Source organism: Boleophthalmus pectinirostris, unplaced genomic scaffold (genome assembly GCF_026225935.1).
Source record: "Boleophthalmus pectinirostris isolate CB_2022bp ecotype Guang Dong unplaced genomic scaffold, ASM2622593v1 HiC_scaffold_3, whole genome shotgun sequence".
In the NCBI taxonomy this organism is placed as follows: Eukaryota; Metazoa; Chordata; class Actinopteri; order Gobiiformes; family Gobiidae; genus Boleophthalmus; species Boleophthalmus pectinirostris.
Genome location: NW_026571299.1, coordinates 43,526,503 through 43,546,502, shown reverse-complemented (window position 1 = coordinate 43,546,502; position 20,000 = coordinate 43,526,503). Strand labels below are relative to the sequence as shown.

The window sequence follows — 20,000 nt, the reverse complement described above, 5'->3', positions numbered from 1 at the left end:
TATCTATCTCCCTGTGTGAGCTCTCCCAAGGTTTTCATTTGCGTTCTGTCTGTAACATCAGCATACATTTCAGAAGGTGACAAAGCAAGGTGCAGTGGATGGGTGTACTTTTTATTTAAGTTTTTTTTATTTTATTTTTTATTTTAGCTTTGACTCTTTTGAAGGAGAGGGAAATATCCAATTGCAAAACATTGCTTGTTTCTACATAAACCAAATTCCTTTGCCTAAACAAGAGGCAATTGTTGTCATAGTGTTTGGTTTATTTCCATGATTCAGACCTCATTTTATAGCACACTGAAAACACAGCTTTGCAAGATCACATTATCTTTTTTTTTTTTTTTTTTTTTTTAACCCAACAGATTTTAGCAGGGCTAACTTCATTTTTTCTAGCTTTTCATTGTAATAAAGATTGACATGTTATGAGTAATTTATAAATTACAAAACCAAATTTTAATAAAATGATAACACTTAAGAATTACGTTATTGGGTAGTATTTGTAATAAGGGCCTTTAGTAGCCTACATTATTTCTGATAGTATTTCTACATATCAGTTTATTACCATATATAATGATACATGAAATGAACCCTACTAACCACCAGTTATAATAACTAAATTTGGTGTATTAGTTAACATAAAAGCGTAAACTTGAAACATTAAAAATGTAGTCAGTGGACATACTTCTACTGATCTATTTATTGATTGGTATACAAGTTTCAAGGGTTGAGTATTGTCTGTGTACAAACATTTGATATTTCTGTTGCTTTCATTTGATCAGAAGAAGATCTGAAAGGGAAAACATCTGATAAGGCCACGGAGAGGAAAAGGTGAGACAACAATATATAACTGAGCCAGTTACATTTGACAGCTAGAGTTCTGCTGAAATTGTTTTGTCCATGGCCAGACTCAAATTTGTGGTCAGTGGTACATGATCCATATACAAGTTTGATTTTAATCCCCAATAATTAAAATCTATTCATAATGTTATTTCACCTCCTCAAAAAGAATTTCTTAAGTTATTTTCAAGCGCAAAGACAAGCGTCCACCTGACCACAGAGGGGCGCCAGTGTGGTATAAAGTAAAGACATTGGCACCCACGTGGATTCAGGAGCGGAAGTCGGAAGTGCTCGTGCGCACAGCCCCGCCTCCTCGTTTCCATGCATTGGCGCGCTTCACCGTGGCCGCTCGGCTCCGCTGCTCTGCTGCTCCGCTGCTCCCGTGTCCTGGTGCTGCAGCTGGTGGCGGACTGACTGACTCTGAAGCGGGGCTGCTGTAATACAGACGGCATGATGGCGGCGGGTAGCTCTCGCTCCGGTTCGGCCTCAGGCCCGGTCCAACAAGGGCTGAAAGAGGCGCTTATTGAGACACTGACGGCCATCCTCTCCCCAGTGCAAGAAGTGCGCGCTGCCGCGGAGGAGCAGATCAAAGTGCTGGAAGTGACAGAGGGTGAGTGGCTGCTCCAGCCCACAGATTATACACGGTTAGCTGTAATGTCCTACCGATTAATCAATAGGATCCAAGATAACTGTGCGGCATCTGCTTCTTCACATAAGCTAAGATTACCCTAAGGTTAGCTTGAGTGTAGGCCAGTTATTGTTAACTTAGTCAGAAAGTTAGCTCAGAAGCCCGTCCTGTTGTTCTGGTGTTGCTTAGGCTTAGGTTTGTCTTTTGCCTATTGTGGTTGACAAAATGAGTTTGCTGCACTGCTTTTCTATCAAATGTGAAGTAAATGTGTTAGCAGCAGTCATTAGACTTGAGCACATGGAGACCCTGCCTGGCCTCAGCCACATACTCAGTGTCAAAATATGTGTGCTCAATATAATTAATCATTGCATCTTTAGGTAACACAGCTATGGCATACATTTAGGCTCCGATGGGTGCTGCTTCATAGTCATATTAAAGCCCTGTTCGTATTTGTTTCTCAAAATAGTCTTTCCGTTTCCACAGTGGATGGCATATTTGTCCCGCTTACATTCCTTTGGCAGGTCCCGCCTCAGCAGCCATCCACTTCATCAACACTTTGAAGGGACATAATATTGTACCACCAGCATCTCTGACATCTCTTGCTACTCTTATACTGTAGCACATTTGAGCTCATAAAATGGTTTACACTGTGCTCAATGCAGACATATTTACAGATATTCGAGGGTCCAGGGCCAGTAGACTCGCATGGGTCCTCCTTATAAGTTAATAGTAAGAGGGTACAATTCTGCATTCCTTTTTTACAAGTATTATCAAATTCTTCAAATAGGCCATTTGCCTATCTATTGCCTATAGCGGTTTGGTGCATTGCTGGCTCTGTCAGTTTGTGATGGCCACATATTGTGAGCCTGTGTGCGGCCCCTCTTACCATCCACTGCAGAGATGTCAGCACTCGCTTTGTCTTCTGGCGCCTGATGTCACTTTCACTAAAGCCCTGTGTCACAGAGGGGTTAAGTTTATCCTCATCCTGAACTATAAGGCTACAAAGTTAATTGTTAATGAATTGAAAACTAAATTTGAATGGTTGCTTAGCATGAATTTATTTAGGTAACACAACTTCCCCTGTTAAAAGCATACATCTCAATAGGGTCTCAAAATACTTTTTACCTCTTTAATTTGTGTAGGCCAGAGGTCTCCATCCTGTAGCCCTGGAGCTACCACTAACTCTCCACCCCTTCCAAGTTGCTTGCCAAGTAATTTCTGAATTACTTGTATTCTGCTGAATAACAACATTTTTGGTTAATTACGTGGCTATTACCATTGTACATCATTTTGATTCCTAAATTTGTACACCCATAAATGTTTATGTTTTATAGGCATCTAACTGTACCTATCTAAGGCCATGGCTCTTCTATTTACTCAGTTTCTTGTGACCGCTAAAATAAGTAGCTCTCTGGTATTTTCATTTTGTAAATGTAGCTCAGTGGAGGAAAAAGTTTGGATACCCCCGGTATAGACTTAGACACACTTAATTGATCCACAAGAGAAATTATTTGGACACAGTAGCTCACACATCACAATAAATATAAGAACAATGAGCAAAAATAAGGAAAAATATAAATACATCTGCAAAATACATCTGAAATGTATGATTCTTCTGTTAGTTTATCAGCTCATATTCCAATGAGTATATGAGTATATTATGTTTTCTTTTGTAGAATTTGGTGTCCATTTGGCTGAACTCACTGTAGACACCCAAGGAGCACTAGCTATCCGTCAGGTGAGATGTTTTTAACAACCATGGTAATGTTTTTTTTTTTTTTTTTTTTTTTAATTCTAAAGTTTAATAATTTTTCTCTTTTTCCACCTGTCCAGTTGGCTTCTGTCATCCTAAAGCAGTATGTTGAAACGCACTGGTGTTCACAGTCAGAAAAATTCAGACCCCCAGAAACTACAGATCAGGTGAGTAATAAAACAACATAGAATAACGAAACAGAAGTACGCGTCATTGGTATCAGTAACAAAAACTAGGGGTGTCAAATCATCACGTTAATTGCGATTAATTAATTACAGTCATATTTAGCGTGTTATGTTTTTAATCGCGTTAATCTCATTTTTAATCTCTAACTTTACTGTTTCTGTATGTGAGTTGCTTTATTATAAAATCTGTTTTTATGTGTTGTTGGGACAACAACACACACACAAAAAAAAAACACATTTATAATTTTTTTTTATTTCGGTAATTCCACTCATTGCCGGAAACCCACACAAAACGCGCGCAGTAAGAGCGATGTAAACATCATGTTAACGTTGGCGCTGTCAGTCGCACAATGGACGAGGTCGAAGAGCCAGTAGAACAGAGTCAGCAGTGCACAGGTAAAAACGCATTCGTGTCTTGGAAATTCTTCTCCCGACGTGAAATATAAAAGAAAATAACCAATATAAAATCGCCTACAACTTAAATGTCACTGGTGAAAACAACCTGCATAGGCTCATGATGTCTGCACTACTGTCCTATAGTGACCTGCCACATGAGGGGACACGCACACAAACACACACACAAACACAAACACACACCTTCATCATCGTCATTAACCTGAGAACGCGCGGACCACGTTTCCTTCCGCAGTTACTGCGCAAACACCGACGTCCTCCCATGCGCCGTGTGTGGACCGTGTTTTCTGTGCTGCGCTGCGCAAACCGCGCTTCCTTCTGTGAGCCTCTAAACCAGAACCAACACCAAGACTCAAACCGGGACTAACCCAGTCCAGGACTAAACCAGGTCTAAACCAGAACTAAACCCAGGACTAAACCCAGGACTAAACCCAGGACTAAACCCAGGACTAAACCCAGGACTAAACCCAGGACTAACACCAGGACTAACACCAGGACTAACACCAGGACTAACACCAGGACTAAACCCAGGACTAAACCCAGGACTAACACCAGGACTAACACCAGGACTAACACCAGGACTAACACCAGGACTAACACCAGGACTAACACCAGGACTAACACCAGGACTAACACCAGGACTAACACAGGAACACCAGGACTAACACCAGGACTAACACCAGGACTAACACCAGGACTAACACCAGGACTAACACCAGGACTAACACCAGGACTAACACCAGGACTAACACCAGTGATCTCATATATAAAGCATTTCTCTATCAATAATATTTTTAATATGGTTAAGGAAAGACTGGACTTTTTATTGTCTTTAAGTAGACAAAAGTTATTATGTTCAGATTTCCTCGTCTTTGCTACTTTACAGCAAACAGTTTCTTGTTCATGGAGACTTGGGCTCAACAGCCAATTTGAAGAGAACAAACAAGAACAACATTTGCAGGATGCGGTTGCTACATTCATGTAGTTTTAAAAAGCATGACAATATCAAGTAATCCAAAGTATTCAAATTACGTTACTCACTTTAAGTAATTAAATGGATTAAGTTACAAACTACATTTTGGGGTATGTAATCTGTAATCTGTAGGGGAATACATTTTAAAAGTCACCTTCCCAACACTGCAGATTAGTAAATAGTAATAATAATGATGATACTGTGGAATGTAAGTGACTGCTTCTGTTAAAGTTTGTTAAACAATAAATGACTTTATAAAGTCACTTTTTTTTTTATCTATATCAGTCTTTTGATCTGCCACAATAATGTAATAATGAATTTAAATGAAAATACCTCAAATTGAAGGCTTTTCTCACCATTTTTTAGGTGATATTAAAAAGAGATTAATTAGATTAATTAATCACAGATCATAATTAATTAATCTCTCAATTTTTTTAATCACATGACGGCACTAACAAAAACATATTGCTGTATTGTCTTCTTCAAGGCTAAAGCAGCCATTCGAGAGTTGCTACCCAGTGGTCTCCGTGAGTCCATCAGTAAAGTACGCTCCAGTGTGGCCTACGCTGTGTCTGCCATCGCTCACTGGGACTGGCCTGAAGCCTGGCCACAGCTCTTTACTTTGCTCATGGACATGTTAATCAGTGGAAACGTTAACACTGTCCACGGGGCCATGAGGGTCCTCACAGGTGCGTAATCATTAACCATGACATCATCACCTGCAATCACTCAACATGAAAGTTACAATATTGTTTTCAAGATTTAATCTACAAAATGTCTGTTTAGCCATCCATGTATAGATAATGCAATCTATTACATTGGAGGTAATATAGAATAGAATTATTTGATTTGCCATACTTTCAGAGTTCACACGAGAGGTCACAGACACACAGATGCCTTTGGTGGCTCCAGTCATTTTACCTGAAATGTACAAGATTTTCACTATGGCTGAGGTAAGTAAGACTTCATATTTTTCTATTGTGTTTTTTTCCATTTGATATCTATTTGTTTTGAATTATTTTTCTAATTACTGCAGGTGTACAGTATCAGGACGCGTTCAAGAGCTGTGGAGATTTTCACTACCTGTGCCAACCTCATCTGTGCGATTGAGGAACTTGAAAAGGTATAGCCCCTGTTCAACCACACCCCATAATAGTTATGGCTGTCAAACAATTCAAATGTTTAATGTTGGCAGCTCTGATAATGCATATATTGACCATCCCCAATAATGTATAGCTTTATGAAAATCATTATTTTAGTTTCCCTAATCTCATTTTGTTGTACTTTTTTGGTAGGGTGCAGCCAAAGCATTGATATTCCCTGTGGTGCAGCAATTCACAGAAGCCTTTGTGCAGGCTTTGCAAATGCCTGATGGACCTTCCTCTGACAGTGGTCTGAAAATGGAGGTCCTCAAGGTGAACCTCACAGTTGAACAGTGCATTGCTGAAACAAACATCGCACTGTTTAAATATGTTTGATTTAAACTATTTTTGTCTGTAGGCCGTGACGGCGTTGGTGAAAAACTTCCCTAAACCTATGGTGTCATCCATGCAGCAGATTCTACCAATAGTGTGGAACACATTGACTGAAAGTGCAGCTTTATATCCTTTTTCTTCTTTCTTATTCTATTTACAAATTACAAACATTATCAAAATCTATCTTTTTTGCTGGTAATTTTATTTTTTTATTTTTACATTTGGATTGTCACATTATCTCCTGGTTAAGATGAGCAGCAAGTCACAATATTACACTGAGGCCTAACAATTTACAAACTGACAAACATACATACAGTCATGTTTAGTTTTACTAGTGACACACTGCACTATTAATGAAATTTTAGAAGGTGCTTGGATTGTGGGGATTATTGATGAGGCAAGAGGAGTTCTAAAAAGTGTAGATCAGGGATTTCTTCTGAACTATACTACAATAACATCAAGTTGTATTTATAGATATGTTGGCTCTGTCTACATGAATGCATCCATTTGTTTTCATCTATCTGAAGGATTTGCTGTATTGACAAAGCGTCTGCGGCCGGGGCCCTCCGTTATGAATATGTTCTTTGTAAAACAAAAAAAAAAGTTTGGACATTCCACTCTAAACTCATACATGCCCCTGATTGGATCCTTAACATAATCTTACTTATGTCAGAACAGAGGTAAATTACACAGAGGAAGTGGATGACCCAGTGGATTCAGATGGTAGGTTTTGTTGCATAAAGCTTAAGCAGATTTAATTTTATTTATTGTGTTTATTTTATTTTATTTTTTTCCCCCACAGGTGAGGTTTTAGGCTTTGAGAACCTGGTCTTCAGTATCTTTGAGTTTGTCCACACACTCCTGGAGAACAGCAAGTTCAAGAGCACCGTGAAGAAGGCCCTGCCAGAGCTTATCTATTACATCATCCTCTACATGCAGATCACAGAAGATCAGGTATTTTTTTAATCACATAAAATTGTTTTAACATCCATTTTCATTAAAATTACTCTGCTTTACTTAACTTGCAAGATGGGTGTTGTGTTTTTGTCAGATTAAAGTGTGGACTGCCAACCCTCAGCAGTTTGTGGAGGATGAAGATGATGACACCTTCTCCTACACAGTCAGGATCTCTGCTCAGGACCTGCTGCTGGTAAGATAAATATTTTTCATTAGTAAAAATTTGTTTCATCTACATGCATAGGAATGTTTTAAAGAAAATGCAGAAAAGGGGGAAAATAATGTAAACTAACCATATATTTTAAAATTAAGACACTGGTTACTTTTTTCTAGATTCAGTGTAACACTTCTAACTTCCTAAAAGTGCTCAAAGATGACCCTTGACCTTTTGTCTTGTGCAGGCTGTAGCTGCAGAATTTCAGAACGAAAGTGCAGCAGCTCTGGCAGCCGCAGCTACTAGACACCTCCAAGAGGCAGAACAGGCCAAAAACAATGGCAACGAGCACTGGTATGATGCTTTTTAACACTGTTTGGGAACAAGCTCTGTCAGAGAAGCTTTGACTGAATGTTCCATTATAGCAGAGAGGCAAGATTCTTAAGACAGACACCAGTTAATCGGGTAATCACAACTATACAATGGCAAAGTGCAGTGATGTTGATGGAGTCATGTAAGGGGACATGTTCGCATCAGTTCTGTTCTCAGTTCTTTCCCAATTGGACACCATGGCATATCAGCAGAATAATGAATGTACTATGACTCGTTCATTCATAACACCTGTCTTTTTCTTGCCAGGTGGAAGATCCATGAAGCCTGTATGCTGGCACTTGGCTCAGTCAAAACGATAATCACAGAAAATGTCAAGAATGGTCGTATTCAGTTTGATATGCATGGCTTTCTGGCTGGTGTCATTTTGGCTGATCTTAACCTCGCTGGTAAGAACTCAGGAGTTGGAATAACGTCTGTTCCTCAAAGTTTATTTGAAAGAATGATGTAATATAAGGGAGAATGAAGCATTATAGGGCATCAGTCACAAGATATTTGAGATATAACATCCAAATAATACTGCCGTCACATGGGCCACACACAGTTTAAATACTGACCCTCTTTCCTTTTCTTGTCTAATTTCCATGCAAAATCTACATGTGAAAAGTAAAATGTTTAAACTGTAGTGACGTCATGTATTGTGTTTCCCAGTAATAGAGGAGACTATGGTGGCCCCCCATAGTCTAACAAAAAAACTAACTTTATGCTTGTAATATTCCTGTAAAGATAGAAGTAACCATATTTTATCTGTATTTTTATTTATTTTTATCAGCATCTCTAAAGTAATTTATGCTCCATATAACTATTGAATAAAGTGGTACATATATGGATCGCTTGTGCTGTCATACTCTCAGTATAAACTTGTGGGAAACATGAATGTATAAGTCTATAGCAGTTCTTATTAATTTATTATGAATCTGTTTTTGCTGACAAAACCTTGTGTTCTTGCATGTGTCTGTGTTGTTCTGAGCAGCAGCGTCTCCCTTCCTCCTCGGTCGTGCTCTGTGGGCAGCCAGCCGCTTCACAGCCGCCATGTCTCCAGAGCTCATTCAGCAGTTCCTCCAGGCCACAGTGAGCGGCCTCCATGACAGCCAGCCCCCCTCTGTGCGCATCTCTGCAGTTAGGGCCATCTGGGGGTGAGAGGGCTTTTAAAGACTACTGCAACACATAGTTTTGATATAGGAAATATTGGTATGTATTTATCAAAGAGTGTCCAAACAAAGGTGGTGGTGCCTAAATTGGAATACAGAACAACCCCAAAATTAGTTTGTGGTTGCACCTGTCTAGTCCTGGTGTAGTCTTTGTTTAATCCTTAATTTAGTCCTTGTCTGTACAGCTGTCTTCTTGGGCCACCCAGAAGATGGTATATTTTTTGGGGGCTTTTTTGGGTTTCTGTATGAAATATACATAGGTCATTATTTTACGTTTTGCACTGCATTCGGGATACAGGAAGAAAATGTGCCATACTGACTATAATCTTTATGTGGTAATTGGCTAGATAAATAAACATGTAAATGTTCATTGTGTTGTGCCCTTCAGAAATAAATACAAAATGAGAGGAAACTCTGTGCATGTATGGATAAAAATTCAACCTAGAGTAGGTTAATGATGACATGACAGTTAATTTTACATAATATATACCCTTTTTAAAGGATTTCTTTTAAAAATCATATTTCTCAATCAAACATTAGGTCCTACATAATTCTAAACTCCCTTCTGTACTCACATTTGCAGATACTGTGATCAGCTGAAGCTCTCTGAGAGCACTCAAGTCTTGCAGCCCTTCCTGCCCAGTGTCCTGGAGGGCCTGGTGCAGCTGGCCGCTCAGTTCAGCTCTGAGGTGCTCACCCTTGTCATGGAAACACTGTGTATCGTCTGTACTGTGGACCCCGCCTTTACCACCAGTGCAGAGAACAAGATCTGCCCACTCACCATTGCCATCTTTCTTAAATACAACAATGGTAATTAACCCCCCCCCCCAATGAGAGAGGATCTAAAGCCCCAAATCACCCCAACTCTTAGATGTTTTAACTTAGAACATAGATCCATTATAAATAGCCAGCAGGTGACTTTAATGCCCTATATTCATCTGCCTTTTGTCTGCCTCTGTTAGACCCAGTGGTGGCGTCTTTGGTCACAGACATCTTTAAGGAGTTGGCACAGATTGAAGGATGTCAGGGCCCAATGCAGATGCGCCTCATCCCCACATTAATCAGCATCATGCAGACCCCTTCTGACAAGATCCCCACTGGACTTTGTGCTGTGAGTAGCTCTGTCCATACACAGTTCACTCTTTCTTGCTCTGTGTCAGTCTTCCAGTCTTCATCTACTCCTTCATCTCTTTTCAGCGCTCCTCCTATTTTCCTCTTCTTTCCTCTTCAACTCTTTGTTGTTATGTTGGATTTTGGTGTCACCTTTTTTACTTGACAAATAAACAATTGTTATGTTTTTGTTATTAGTAGCTCATTGGGCTCATAATATTCATGACATGACATGACATATATTTCATCATTGTAAATTGTGATTATATTTTTATATTTATTTAAATGCTATAATCAGCCTTTTCTTTTATATTGTCTTTCAACCTAATTCTTTTATCTCCTTAGACTTCTATAGATATTCTGACTACAGTCGTGAGAAACAGTAAGCCCCCATTATCAGAAATGCTTGTCTGCCAAGCTTTTCCTGTGGTTGCCCAGTGCACTTTACGCACAGATGATAATGCTATAATGCAGGTGAGTTATTTTGTTTGTTTGTTTTTTTTTACTTTTATGTGGTTTATTTTTAGTCACTCCCTGTTTTCATTGCTGCTGTTTCTGGCCTGTACTCCAGAATGGTGGTGAGTGTTTGCGAGCCTATGTGTCAGTGGCTCTGGAGCAGATCGCGCAGTGGAGAGACGAACAAGGGAACAGTGGACTCTGGTACGTGATGCAGGTGGTCAACCAGCTGCTGGACCCCCGTACCTCAGAGTTCACCGCTGCCTTTGTGGGACGCTTGGTGTCCACTCTGATCTCTCGGGCTGGGACAGAACTTGGGGAACAGCTGGACCAGATCCTCCGGGCAATCCTTAGCAAAATGCAACAAGCAGAAACGCTCAGTGTGATGCAGGTACATATGCTTTTTAAAGGGCCCATATTACACTATTTTCTGATCTGTTGTAATGTTTCCTTATCACAAACATACCTGGAGTTGTGTTTTGTTTCATACACACATTTAACACACAAACCCTGCATATGTAGGCTCTTGGAGAATTCTCTCAAACAAGGTGGATCAGACAGGAAGAGCTCTATACACCTTGACGAGAATCATTTGGATAATTTAGGCCCAGGCCAATTATTACTGAACAAAAGGTAAAAAGTAGCTGTTAACTTGAAGACAAGGTATGCTTAGAGAGATGTAGACCAACAAAGAGTTATTCAAACAAGTGAAACAAAACAATTCCATGCATGTTTTTGATAAGCTAGCAATATTCTAAGATGTTTAAAAGCTCACAAGAGTCAATTCTGTGTGATATAAGACCTTTTAAAAAAGATTAATTGAATATAATACAATATTTTCTTCTCATTGATAAATTATATAAAACCAAAGAATCATACAGCTATTGCATTGTATAGACCTACTGAGATTGACCCAGTATGATTCTGCTTGTACCCAGTCTCTGATCATGGTGTTTGCTCACCTGGTCCACTCTCAGCTGGAGCCGCTGCTGGAGTTTTTGTGCAGTTTACCAGGGCCAACAGGAAAACCAGCTCTGGAGTTTGTCATGACAGAGTGGATGAGTCGGCAGCACCTTTTCTATGGACAGTACGAAGGAAAAGTCAGGTAATTTCTATTATTTCTTGACGTATTGATGTAACTGAATACTTTTTTAAAATTAAAATCTCAAAAGTGATTCACTTAAAAATTGATGGTGGTGGGCCATCTATAATCATGTCTGGTTTAAAGATAGTAGGATTGTCTACTTTAGTTCATTGTTGGAGAATAAATTATCTTCTGCTGTCATTTGTACGCGTTTGCAGTACGGTTGCATTGTGTAAGCTGTTACAACATGGTCTGAACACAGAGGATAAACGGCTCCACGACATTGTTGTCAAAGGAGAAGAAATCTATGCCCCTGAAGAAGGAATACGCACTCGCTCCAAATCAGCAAAAAGTAAGTGTTAGAGCTAAGCTTAATTTCACTGTTCAAACTGTAATATATGGATAAAACAGATTAGGGCTGGGTGATTTGGGAAAGAAATCTCGATTTGATCTTCTTCCTTCTTATTAAAAACATAGACTATCGATGTTTCAATTAGTTGGCAGGCCTAAAAAAGATTTTTTAAATATATAAATTTTTTTTTAAATTTTTTGTCCCCAAGACCCCGAGAGATGGACCAACATTCCATTGTTGGTTAAGATCTTCAAACTTATTATCAACGAGCTGGCCACAGTGGTTGAGTCAAATGCCTGCAGAGCAAATGCAGCAGACTGGAGTCAAGGTTGGAACTTCACCTTTTCCATCTTTACATTTTATCCATGTTCTGTGAGGTCTTTATTCCATGTTTAGATATAGCTACCTATTCTTTTTTCTTACGGCAACACCAACAACCATTTTGTTCATCAGATTCAAGTGGGATGTGGGAGGATGAGGAAGAGGAAGGGGATGATGACGAAGAGGAGGATGAAGGACTGGCGGGACAACTACTTTCTGATATCATCGCCTCAAACAAATATGGTACACATCTCAGACTTTTCACCCACAATGTATTCTCAGTTTGAAATTGAGAAGTATCCCTTTAAATGTTTTCCCCTTTTTACAGATGATGACTTTTATGAAGATGATGAAGAGGATGATCCAGATGCTTTAAAAGATCCTATTAATCACATTGACCTTCAGGTAGAGTTTCAAACAAATGCCTGTGTGTGCTTTTTGTATTGAGTTAGTGTCAGTCTTAAAGGTTGTTTTCACACGTGTTACTGCTCTTTGTGGACCAACCCCAGTGCGCACTAGATTTAGTTCTGTTTACTTTACGTTTGGGTCGGTCTTGTTCACAAATACTGCACGTCATTCACCCTAAACACGCGCTATGAGCCACGTGAGACATCAGCTGATCACCAAACTTATTTCCATGACAATGAGCTACAAGAGGACAGAGCTCAGTGAATACATGCGCAGGCACTCAGGTTGCTATATGCGATGGCCTTTTCTTGAAGCTGTGCCTAAACACTCCATGAGAACTGTACATCCTGGTGACAGAGGCTTTTGCACGACACACAGACCCAAGCGCGCAGCTCTCGGAGCTCTCTTTACGTCAGCCTAACTAGTGGCTTTGTGAAAACAACCTAAGCTTTTATAATTTGTTGAGTAGACTGACACATGCTTGTTTTGTCTTTTACCCAGGCTTACTTAACAGACTTCCTGACGCAGTTCGCACAGCAACCTTGTTACAGCATGTTTTCAGGCCATCTCAACAACAACGAGCGGCAAACTCTGCAGTCAATAGGACTTTAGCCCTGCCTCAAACTACTCCTGATCATTGTCAAACCTCTTGTGGCCCCATCACTCAAATATGAATTTCTAATGCTTGGAGTGGAAGGGCTTCGTGAAGACAGGGTTGGAGATTTAAGGACTTGCACTTATCCATTACCTCTGTTTCTCCCTGTTTGTGATGGGATGAAGCACTTCGCAAATATTCAAGAGGATATGCATTGAAAGACATTGGAGGAGATTCCAATGAAGGCTATTTTGGGTTGGTAATCTCTTCAACACTTAAAAGTGAAGCTGATACTCAACAAAGGGAGGGTTGCTGAGTAAATTATGAAACACAAACTTTTACTCCTTTGTTCTATTTGTAATTAAACCTATTGTCTTTGTGTTTCTGTAAACATGGAGTGAAACTAAAGACAGTCTTTGATTAGAGGGAAATCTTCCTGATGTTTGAGTACACATTTCAGAGGCCTTATATTCCAGCAAACATTGACTGTTTCTCGTTGTAAATGAAAGCTCTTAGACCTGCCATCATATCAAGGGGAGATGGTGGCTATTTGGGAATTCACTGTTACCACAGTGATCGCAGCATTGTCATTTCCCGTTTCCAATTCAGATGCTGGACAGTTCTAAATAAAAGTCCCTTATGGAAAATATTTTCATACATTTAGTAATTTTTTGTCTGCCGCTACAATACACTGAATGCAGAAATGTATGTTTGTCTTAGACAGAAAAACATCACAATTAGAAATATTTAACATAAAGTAAATACTTAAAAGAAAATGGTGTAGACTGTGAAGTGTGATACTCTTTTTGGCAAAACATGTTAATCCTCCTGGATTTATTGTCTGGGGAAAAATTTACACATTTTAAAGCTAAAATAAAATAGGCATTGACAATTTCAATTTTTTTTTTTCCATAAAAAAACAAAAACATAATTGATTATATCGTAAATATGAATGTATTTTTGTTTTTTATGGACTGGTTTTGGGCTGCCTTTGGGCTGTAAAACCGCAGCACAGATCTGGCAACCCTGTCATTTCACGGATAATTTACAGCGTCTCAATCCGCTCCCGTTTCTTTGCGCTTCTCCAGCAGGCGCTATGTCTGAGTGCTACCGCTAGCACGATATTCATAGCATTTAGTCCGGTTACGCTTTCTGACTGATTTGTCTCTGGATTATGTTAAACTTCGAGATGAGATTTCCCGCCGGGAACATGTCCCTGATCGCGTCCTCTGTGGTGCTGCTCGCCGTGGTCCTGTGCTCCTCTCCGGGTGAGATTATTCTGCAGGTCCAGGCCGCACCGTTAGCTTGCAGCGCCGATGTTTACGGTGCAAAACTTTGTATGATAAGTGGCTTTCATGGTTTTATTACTCCATAACAATTAGCAATACGTTTAGTTTCCAATAAATCTGTTTGATAGCTGAAGGTGTATTGTAGCCTAACTTTTCTAATGGGGATCCGCCACCTCTTGTCTTAAGGTGATATAATTGCTATGTCTGGAATGTTCCTCGATATGGTATTAAATTTATCAGTTTTGCATTTAATCTTACTCTGTTACACGTGTATTATTGCTGTAACAATACCTTGAAAAGCATGCATTCTTACTGTGTGTGAGATCGCCTCTTAATAGATCTGACCTGTACTTGCCCTCTTGGCGTCACCTGCTTGTCTCCATGGAGATCGATAAATTTAGTTCATAATGTGGAGTATACTATTACCATAGACTGTATAAAAAAAGTTAATATATACGGTCTATGACTGTGAACCATCTTATATGTATTAGTGTATTATATGTAATGTTTATATGTATTATTTATTTACAGTCGTGGTCAAAAGTTTACATACAGTACACGTTCAGAAACTAAATCCCCTACTAACTTCAAGTTACACGCTTCATCCTTGAATAAGCGGCCATTCTGGAATGCATAGGGTAATAGCTTTTTGGAAATAAAAAGAAAATGAAACATTTCCTGTTAATCATTTATTTATTTAATAGTTCTTTTAACAACACAACTTTTTCAGTGGTTCATAAGTTTACATACACCTACTCGTTCAGGGCTTAGTACTTCGTTGCATTTCCATTGACCTTGATAACTTCAGCAAGTCGCTTTGGATATCCTTCAATCAGCTTCTCACAGTAATCCCTGGAGATCTTGGGCCATTCCTCCTGGCAGATTTCGTACAGTTGTGCTACGTTTGTTGGTCTCCTCTTACGGACTTGTTTCTTCAGTTCACTCCACACATTCTCAATGGGATTGAGGTCCAGACTCTGTGAAGGCCACTCCAACATGTTCACCTTGTTTGTCTGGAACCATTTTGATACTATTTTGGCTGTGTGTTTCGGGTCATTGTCCTGTTGAAACATCCAATTTCGACCAAGCTTCAGACATTTGACAGACTTTTTGAGGTTTCTTTGCAATATTTCTATGTAATCCTCTTTCCTCATGATTCCATTGATCTTCTGGAGTTCTCCAGTTCCCGACGCTGCAAAGCAACCCCACATCATGAGACTTCCTCCACCATGCTTCACAGTTGGAACTGTATTGTTGGGGTGGAAGGCTTCACCCTTTCGCCGGAAAACATACTGTTGGTCATTATGACCAAACAGTTCAATTTTCGTCTCGTCTGACCGCAGCACATTCTTCCAGAAGGCCTTATCCTTGTTCAGGTGCTGTTTGGCAAACTTCAGTCGTGCTTTTCTGTGCCTCTCTTGAAGTAATGGCTTCTTTCTGGCCCGACACCCTCTCAGCCCATGTCGATGGAGAACTCTCTTGACCGTGGATACTGATACATCTGTTCCAGAGGCAGCCAATTCATTGCAGATGGCTTTCTTGGTCGTCTGTGGGTTCATTTTCACTTTTCTGACCAAAAGCATTTCATCTCTGGGTGTTAGTTTCCGCCTCCTTCCAGGCCGTGGCATTACAGCTGTACTTCCACTGTACTTAAATTTTTGGACAATTGTCTGAACAGATGCTCTAGGGACATCAAGCCGCCTGGAGATGGTTCCTAGAGATGAGCCTGCCTTGTGCAAGGCAACTATTCGGTCCTTAATGTCCTGAGTGTGTTGTTTTGACTTCCCCATATCAAGTCAATGCAGTGTGTGTGAAGTTAAGCTGTTTATATACCCCTCAAATATATAAAACCTGTTAATTATGCAATATGACTGAACACTGGACTAAATGGGACCATTGCATGGTTGATTGCACAAGCTGCCTTCAGTCAATGTATTGTTTATTGGGCAAGGCATGTGGGTGTATGTAAACTTATGAACCACTAAGAAGTTGTGTTGTTAAAAGAACTATTAAATAAATAAATGATTAACAGGAAGTTATGCCTTTTCTTTTTATTTCCAAAAAGCTATTACCCTATGCATTCCAGAATAGCCGCTTATTCAAGGATGAAACGTGGAACTTGAAGTTAGTAGGGGATTTAGTTTCTGAACGTGTGCTGTATGTAAACTTTTGACCACGACTGTATATGTAAACTGTGCTGGGAAGACTAAAAGTGTTTGTTAAATAAGCAAACATGAAATTCATATTTCATAAATAGGCCTGTCACGATATATTGCTACAGAGATATACTGTGATGATAATATTGAAACTACTGTATACCACTTACAGAGAGCAGGGTAATCCCAGTAAACCCATCTTTAAGAGTATGATTAAAAAGCCTGCGCTGCAATAAATAAATAGCAGAATGACTATCGATACATCGATAATTAACCATGGCAGTTATGTATACAACCCTTTACAGTTCAAATCTTATTGTATTACATTAAAATGGCTAAAATCTTTCCAATATTGCAAAGTAAAAGTGTTCACAATAAATATTGCCCCAAATAATATTGTTCTAGCTTTCATGTATTCAATGTTAAGTTGATATTATAATTATTGGGACGGGCCTGTCCATAAATGTGTTTTAACATCATCTCCAGCATATCTAGCCTGTTATCCAGACAAGTTCTGTATTTGTATATTCTACAGTCATGTAGTATTGTCCAGGCAATAAATCCACCTAAAATCTCACTGAACATAAGTATGATTCTTTATGTGTAGAGCAGTGGTCAGTTATTGCTAAAGGGCTGTAACCAAGAGATACGGATGTAGTAGATGCCATATAGCTGAAAAATAACTTACTCTGTGACATGTAAACAACAATAACAAAAAAAAAGAAGAAAGAAAGTCACCTCTCAAACAGTTTTACATAGAGCAGGATGAGAAATGTAAACAAACAAAAACATCTAACCATCTCATCTCACTTTCTTTACAGTGAGTGGAAATGAAGACTGCCTGTGGTACGTGGATAAAAATGGCACATGGCACAATGGCTTTGACTGCCCTCTGATCACCTTTTGTTGTGGCAACTGTCACCGCCGCTACTGCTGCCTGGACGCCTTCAAAATGATCACAGAACGTGAACAAAAAAGATGTATGCTCTTTCAATTCAGGTGAGGGCCACGTCTGTAATTGAATGACTTATTGATGAAGTTCTACCAAGACTGTGAGGTTGGGTTTACTCAGTCCAGGATTATGTGTCTTCCAGTGGTTCAGAATATTCAGAGAGTAACTGGTCGTCAAACTTTTAACATCAAGTACCACCAAACAAAATATATGACCTCTCAAGTACCACCAGATCCAAACCAGGTCTACAAAATTGCTCTAAAATTATTTCCAGGTTTAAACTAGGACTGAACCACACCGGGTCTACGCTGAAACTGTTGAACTAATGCAAGAAATGCAGATAGATATTAAGGTACTGACATTACTTAAACCTCTGTGATTTATATTGTGTTTTCTATTCTACTGCGACTATGGCGCTAAGTTAAATCCACTTGTTACTTCTTGGAGATGCATAGACTGAACAAACTGATCAGATAATGCCCAAACCTACCTATAAGGGATTTATACAGAAATACTAGTGTATAAATATAATCACATCTGAAAGTGGAGAATGGGGAGCTGCAGTTGTAAGAAGTTTTTAAAAATCTTTATTTGAAGGTGAAAGACACTGGCTTATTATTCAAAAGACCTTCTTGTGATCGCTAAGAATAAAAGCATTTAAAGTATTGGTAACCTCCACTTGTTTTTCTGAAGATGTGATCTTTTACTGTTGTTTGTGTATCCTATAACTGTGGTGTAATTTGCGGTCTCTTAGCCTTGTCTCCCTTCAAAAAAGGAGTTTTATAATCTCAATAGAATTCTCCAGGTTAAATAAAACATATCAATGAACTGTCATCTTCACCACAGTATTATAGACTTCTCCCAGTGGCTGTGTTTGTTTTTTTTCTGTGCTGCCTGTTGTGCTATATTTTCTCATTAGAGTTTAATGGTGTGAGCTCTGTGTGTTTTAAAGGTGGTTTAAACCCAAGTCCCATGAGAGAAGTGGGGCAAAATGCCAAATTGCAGGGTACACACACACATGCACACGCACACACACACGCAGCAACGTGGCAATTCTCCCTGAAAACATTCACCAGTGTCCAGCAGAACTCACACAGTGTGCAGTGTATTAACACAGATAGGTTCAAGTCTGTGGGCAACTCAGGAGGATGTGGACTGTTTTCTTGTTTTTTCTGAGCTTGTGCTGTCTAAAGTTGGGTCTATGATACACAATGCATGGCTTATGAAACAATATTATATATGGCAATACTCAACAACCCAATACATTTTGACAACAATATTTCTTTGTTAAACCACTACTTGTCAAAGTTGCATCTATTTTAATCATCAAACTGAGAATATGTAAAGTATATTGCATAAAAAAGTTTGCACTAAGTAAGCAACAAAATTGTAAAAAAAAAAAAAAAAAAATTGCTCAAAAACACCAAAGAAAATACTCATGGTGATATATATCGATACAGCATTTTACAGATAGTATAATTTCACTTCTTGTTTTCTTTTTTTATTTTAATTGTTTGTTTAAGTGTGGAGAATATACATGGAGAAAGAAGTTTGAAGTATTTTATAAACCCTTAAAATTACAATATTATGTACAATTTTATAGTCCTGTTTTCGTGTCTTTTTTACTTTTAGCCCGACCACTCTGGCTGGTATTGCCTCCTCCATTCTGTTGTTTGTGGCTATTATCGCTACAATGGTCTGCTGCTTCATGTGCTCCTGCTGTTATCTTTACCAGAGAAGGCAGCAGAGAGGGAGGACGCCTTTTGAGGGTAAGTACTGTTTTTCACTGTACTATAATTTTACTTTACACTCTGCACAATTATTAGGCAAGTGGGTATTTTGACCATGTCATGATTTTTATGCATATTCTTCAGCTCCAAGCTGTATAAACTTGAATTCTTATTCGATTTAAGCATATGGGATGATGTGTATTTGTCTTAACAGGGGAGAGTGTGGTCTAAGGAGATCAACACGCAATATCAAGATGTGCAGAATTATTATTTTATTATTTTATATTAGGCAGCTTCTTTTCTGCAAGCAAAATTGGCTAAAACAGAGATTTAACTGACTCTGAAAAGTCAAAAAATTGTAAAAAGTCTTTTAGAGGGATGCAGCACTCTTGAAATTGCAAAGATATTGTCTTCAGATAGATATCTGAAGACAGATTTTTCAAAGGTTTTATGGACTGATGAGATGAGAGTGAATCTTAACAGACCAGATGGATGGGCCTGTGGCTGGATCTGTAATTGTCACAGAGCTCCACTCAGACGCCAGCAAGGTGGAGGTGGGGTACTGGTATGGGCTGATATTATTAAAGCTTGTTGGTCCTTTTCGGGTTGAAGATGGACTCAAACTGAACCCTA

At 39.1% G+C, this 20,000-nt stretch overlaps 2 protein-coding genes across 3 annotated transcripts; both read left to right on the top strand.

Moving 5' to 3' along the window:
- Positions 1-1,132: 1,132 nt before the first annotated feature.
- Positions 1,133-13,889, top strand: ipo9 (importin 9). The gene is made up of 24 exons (XM_020935836.2): positions 1,133-1,444; positions 3,139-3,200; positions 3,296-3,382; positions 5,275-5,476; positions 5,652-5,740; positions 5,824-5,910; positions 6,083-6,202; positions 6,288-6,388; positions 6,927-6,985; positions 7,065-7,216; positions 7,314-7,412; positions 7,621-7,727; positions 8,013-8,152; positions 8,737-8,899; positions 9,498-9,724; positions 9,877-10,025; positions 10,370-10,498; positions 10,596-10,871; positions 11,419-11,585; positions 11,783-11,916; positions 12,125-12,244; positions 12,370-12,480; positions 12,566-12,642; positions 13,147-13,889. Exons 1-24 carry the CDS (start codon positions 1,285-1,287, stop codon positions 13,255-13,257), a joined length of 3,129 nt encoding a protein of 1,042 aa, XP_020791495.1. The 5' UTR covers positions 1,133-1,284; the 3' UTR covers positions 13,258-13,889.
- A 125-nt stretch (positions 13,890-14,014) lies between these two features.
- Positions 14,015-19,905, top strand: shisa4 (shisa family member 4). Of its 2 annotated transcripts, none has more exons than XM_055160590.1 (3): positions 14,015-14,508; positions 17,507-17,684; positions 19,270-19,905. In XM_055160590.1, exons 1-3 carry the CDS (start codon positions 14,415-14,417, stop codon positions 19,478-19,480), a joined length of 483 nt encoding a protein of 160 aa, XP_055016565.1. In that variant the 5' UTR covers positions 14,015-14,414; the 3' UTR covers positions 19,481-19,905. The 2 variants fall into 2 exon arrangements, with proteins under 2 accessions (XP_055016565.1, XP_055016566.1); XM_055160591.1 differs by lacking the exon at positions 19,270-19,905 and adding an exon at positions 17,780-19,263.
- Positions 19,906-20,000: the final 95 nt, after the last annotated feature.

Excerpts from the sequence above, each read along its gene's own strand:
- ipo9 (XM_020935836.2), top strand. The coding sequence starts at position 1,285 with ATGATGGCGGCGGGTAGCTCTCGCTCCGGTTCGGCCTCAGGCCCGGTC. Across the intron at positions 5,477-5,651 it reads GGCCATGAGGGTCCTCACAG|AGTTCACACGAGAGGTCACA; the intron begins GTGCGTAATCAT and ends CCATACTTTCAG. Across the intron at positions 10,499-10,595 it reads ATGATAATGCTATAATGCAG|AATGGTGGTGAGTGTTTGCG; the intron begins GTGAGTTATTTT and ends CCTGTACTCCAG.
- shisa4 (XM_055160590.1), top strand. The coding sequence starts at position 14,415 with ATGTTAAACTTCGAGATGAGATTTCCCGCCGGGAACATGTCCCTGATC. Across the intron at positions 14,509-17,506 it reads GGTCCTGTGCTCCTCTCCGG|TGAGTGGAAATGAAGACTGC; the intron begins GTGAGATTATTC and ends CTTTCTTTACAG. Across the intron at positions 17,685-19,269 it reads TGTATGCTCTTTCAATTCAG|CCCGACCACTCTGGCTGGTA; the intron begins GTGAGGGCCACG and ends TTTTACTTTTAG.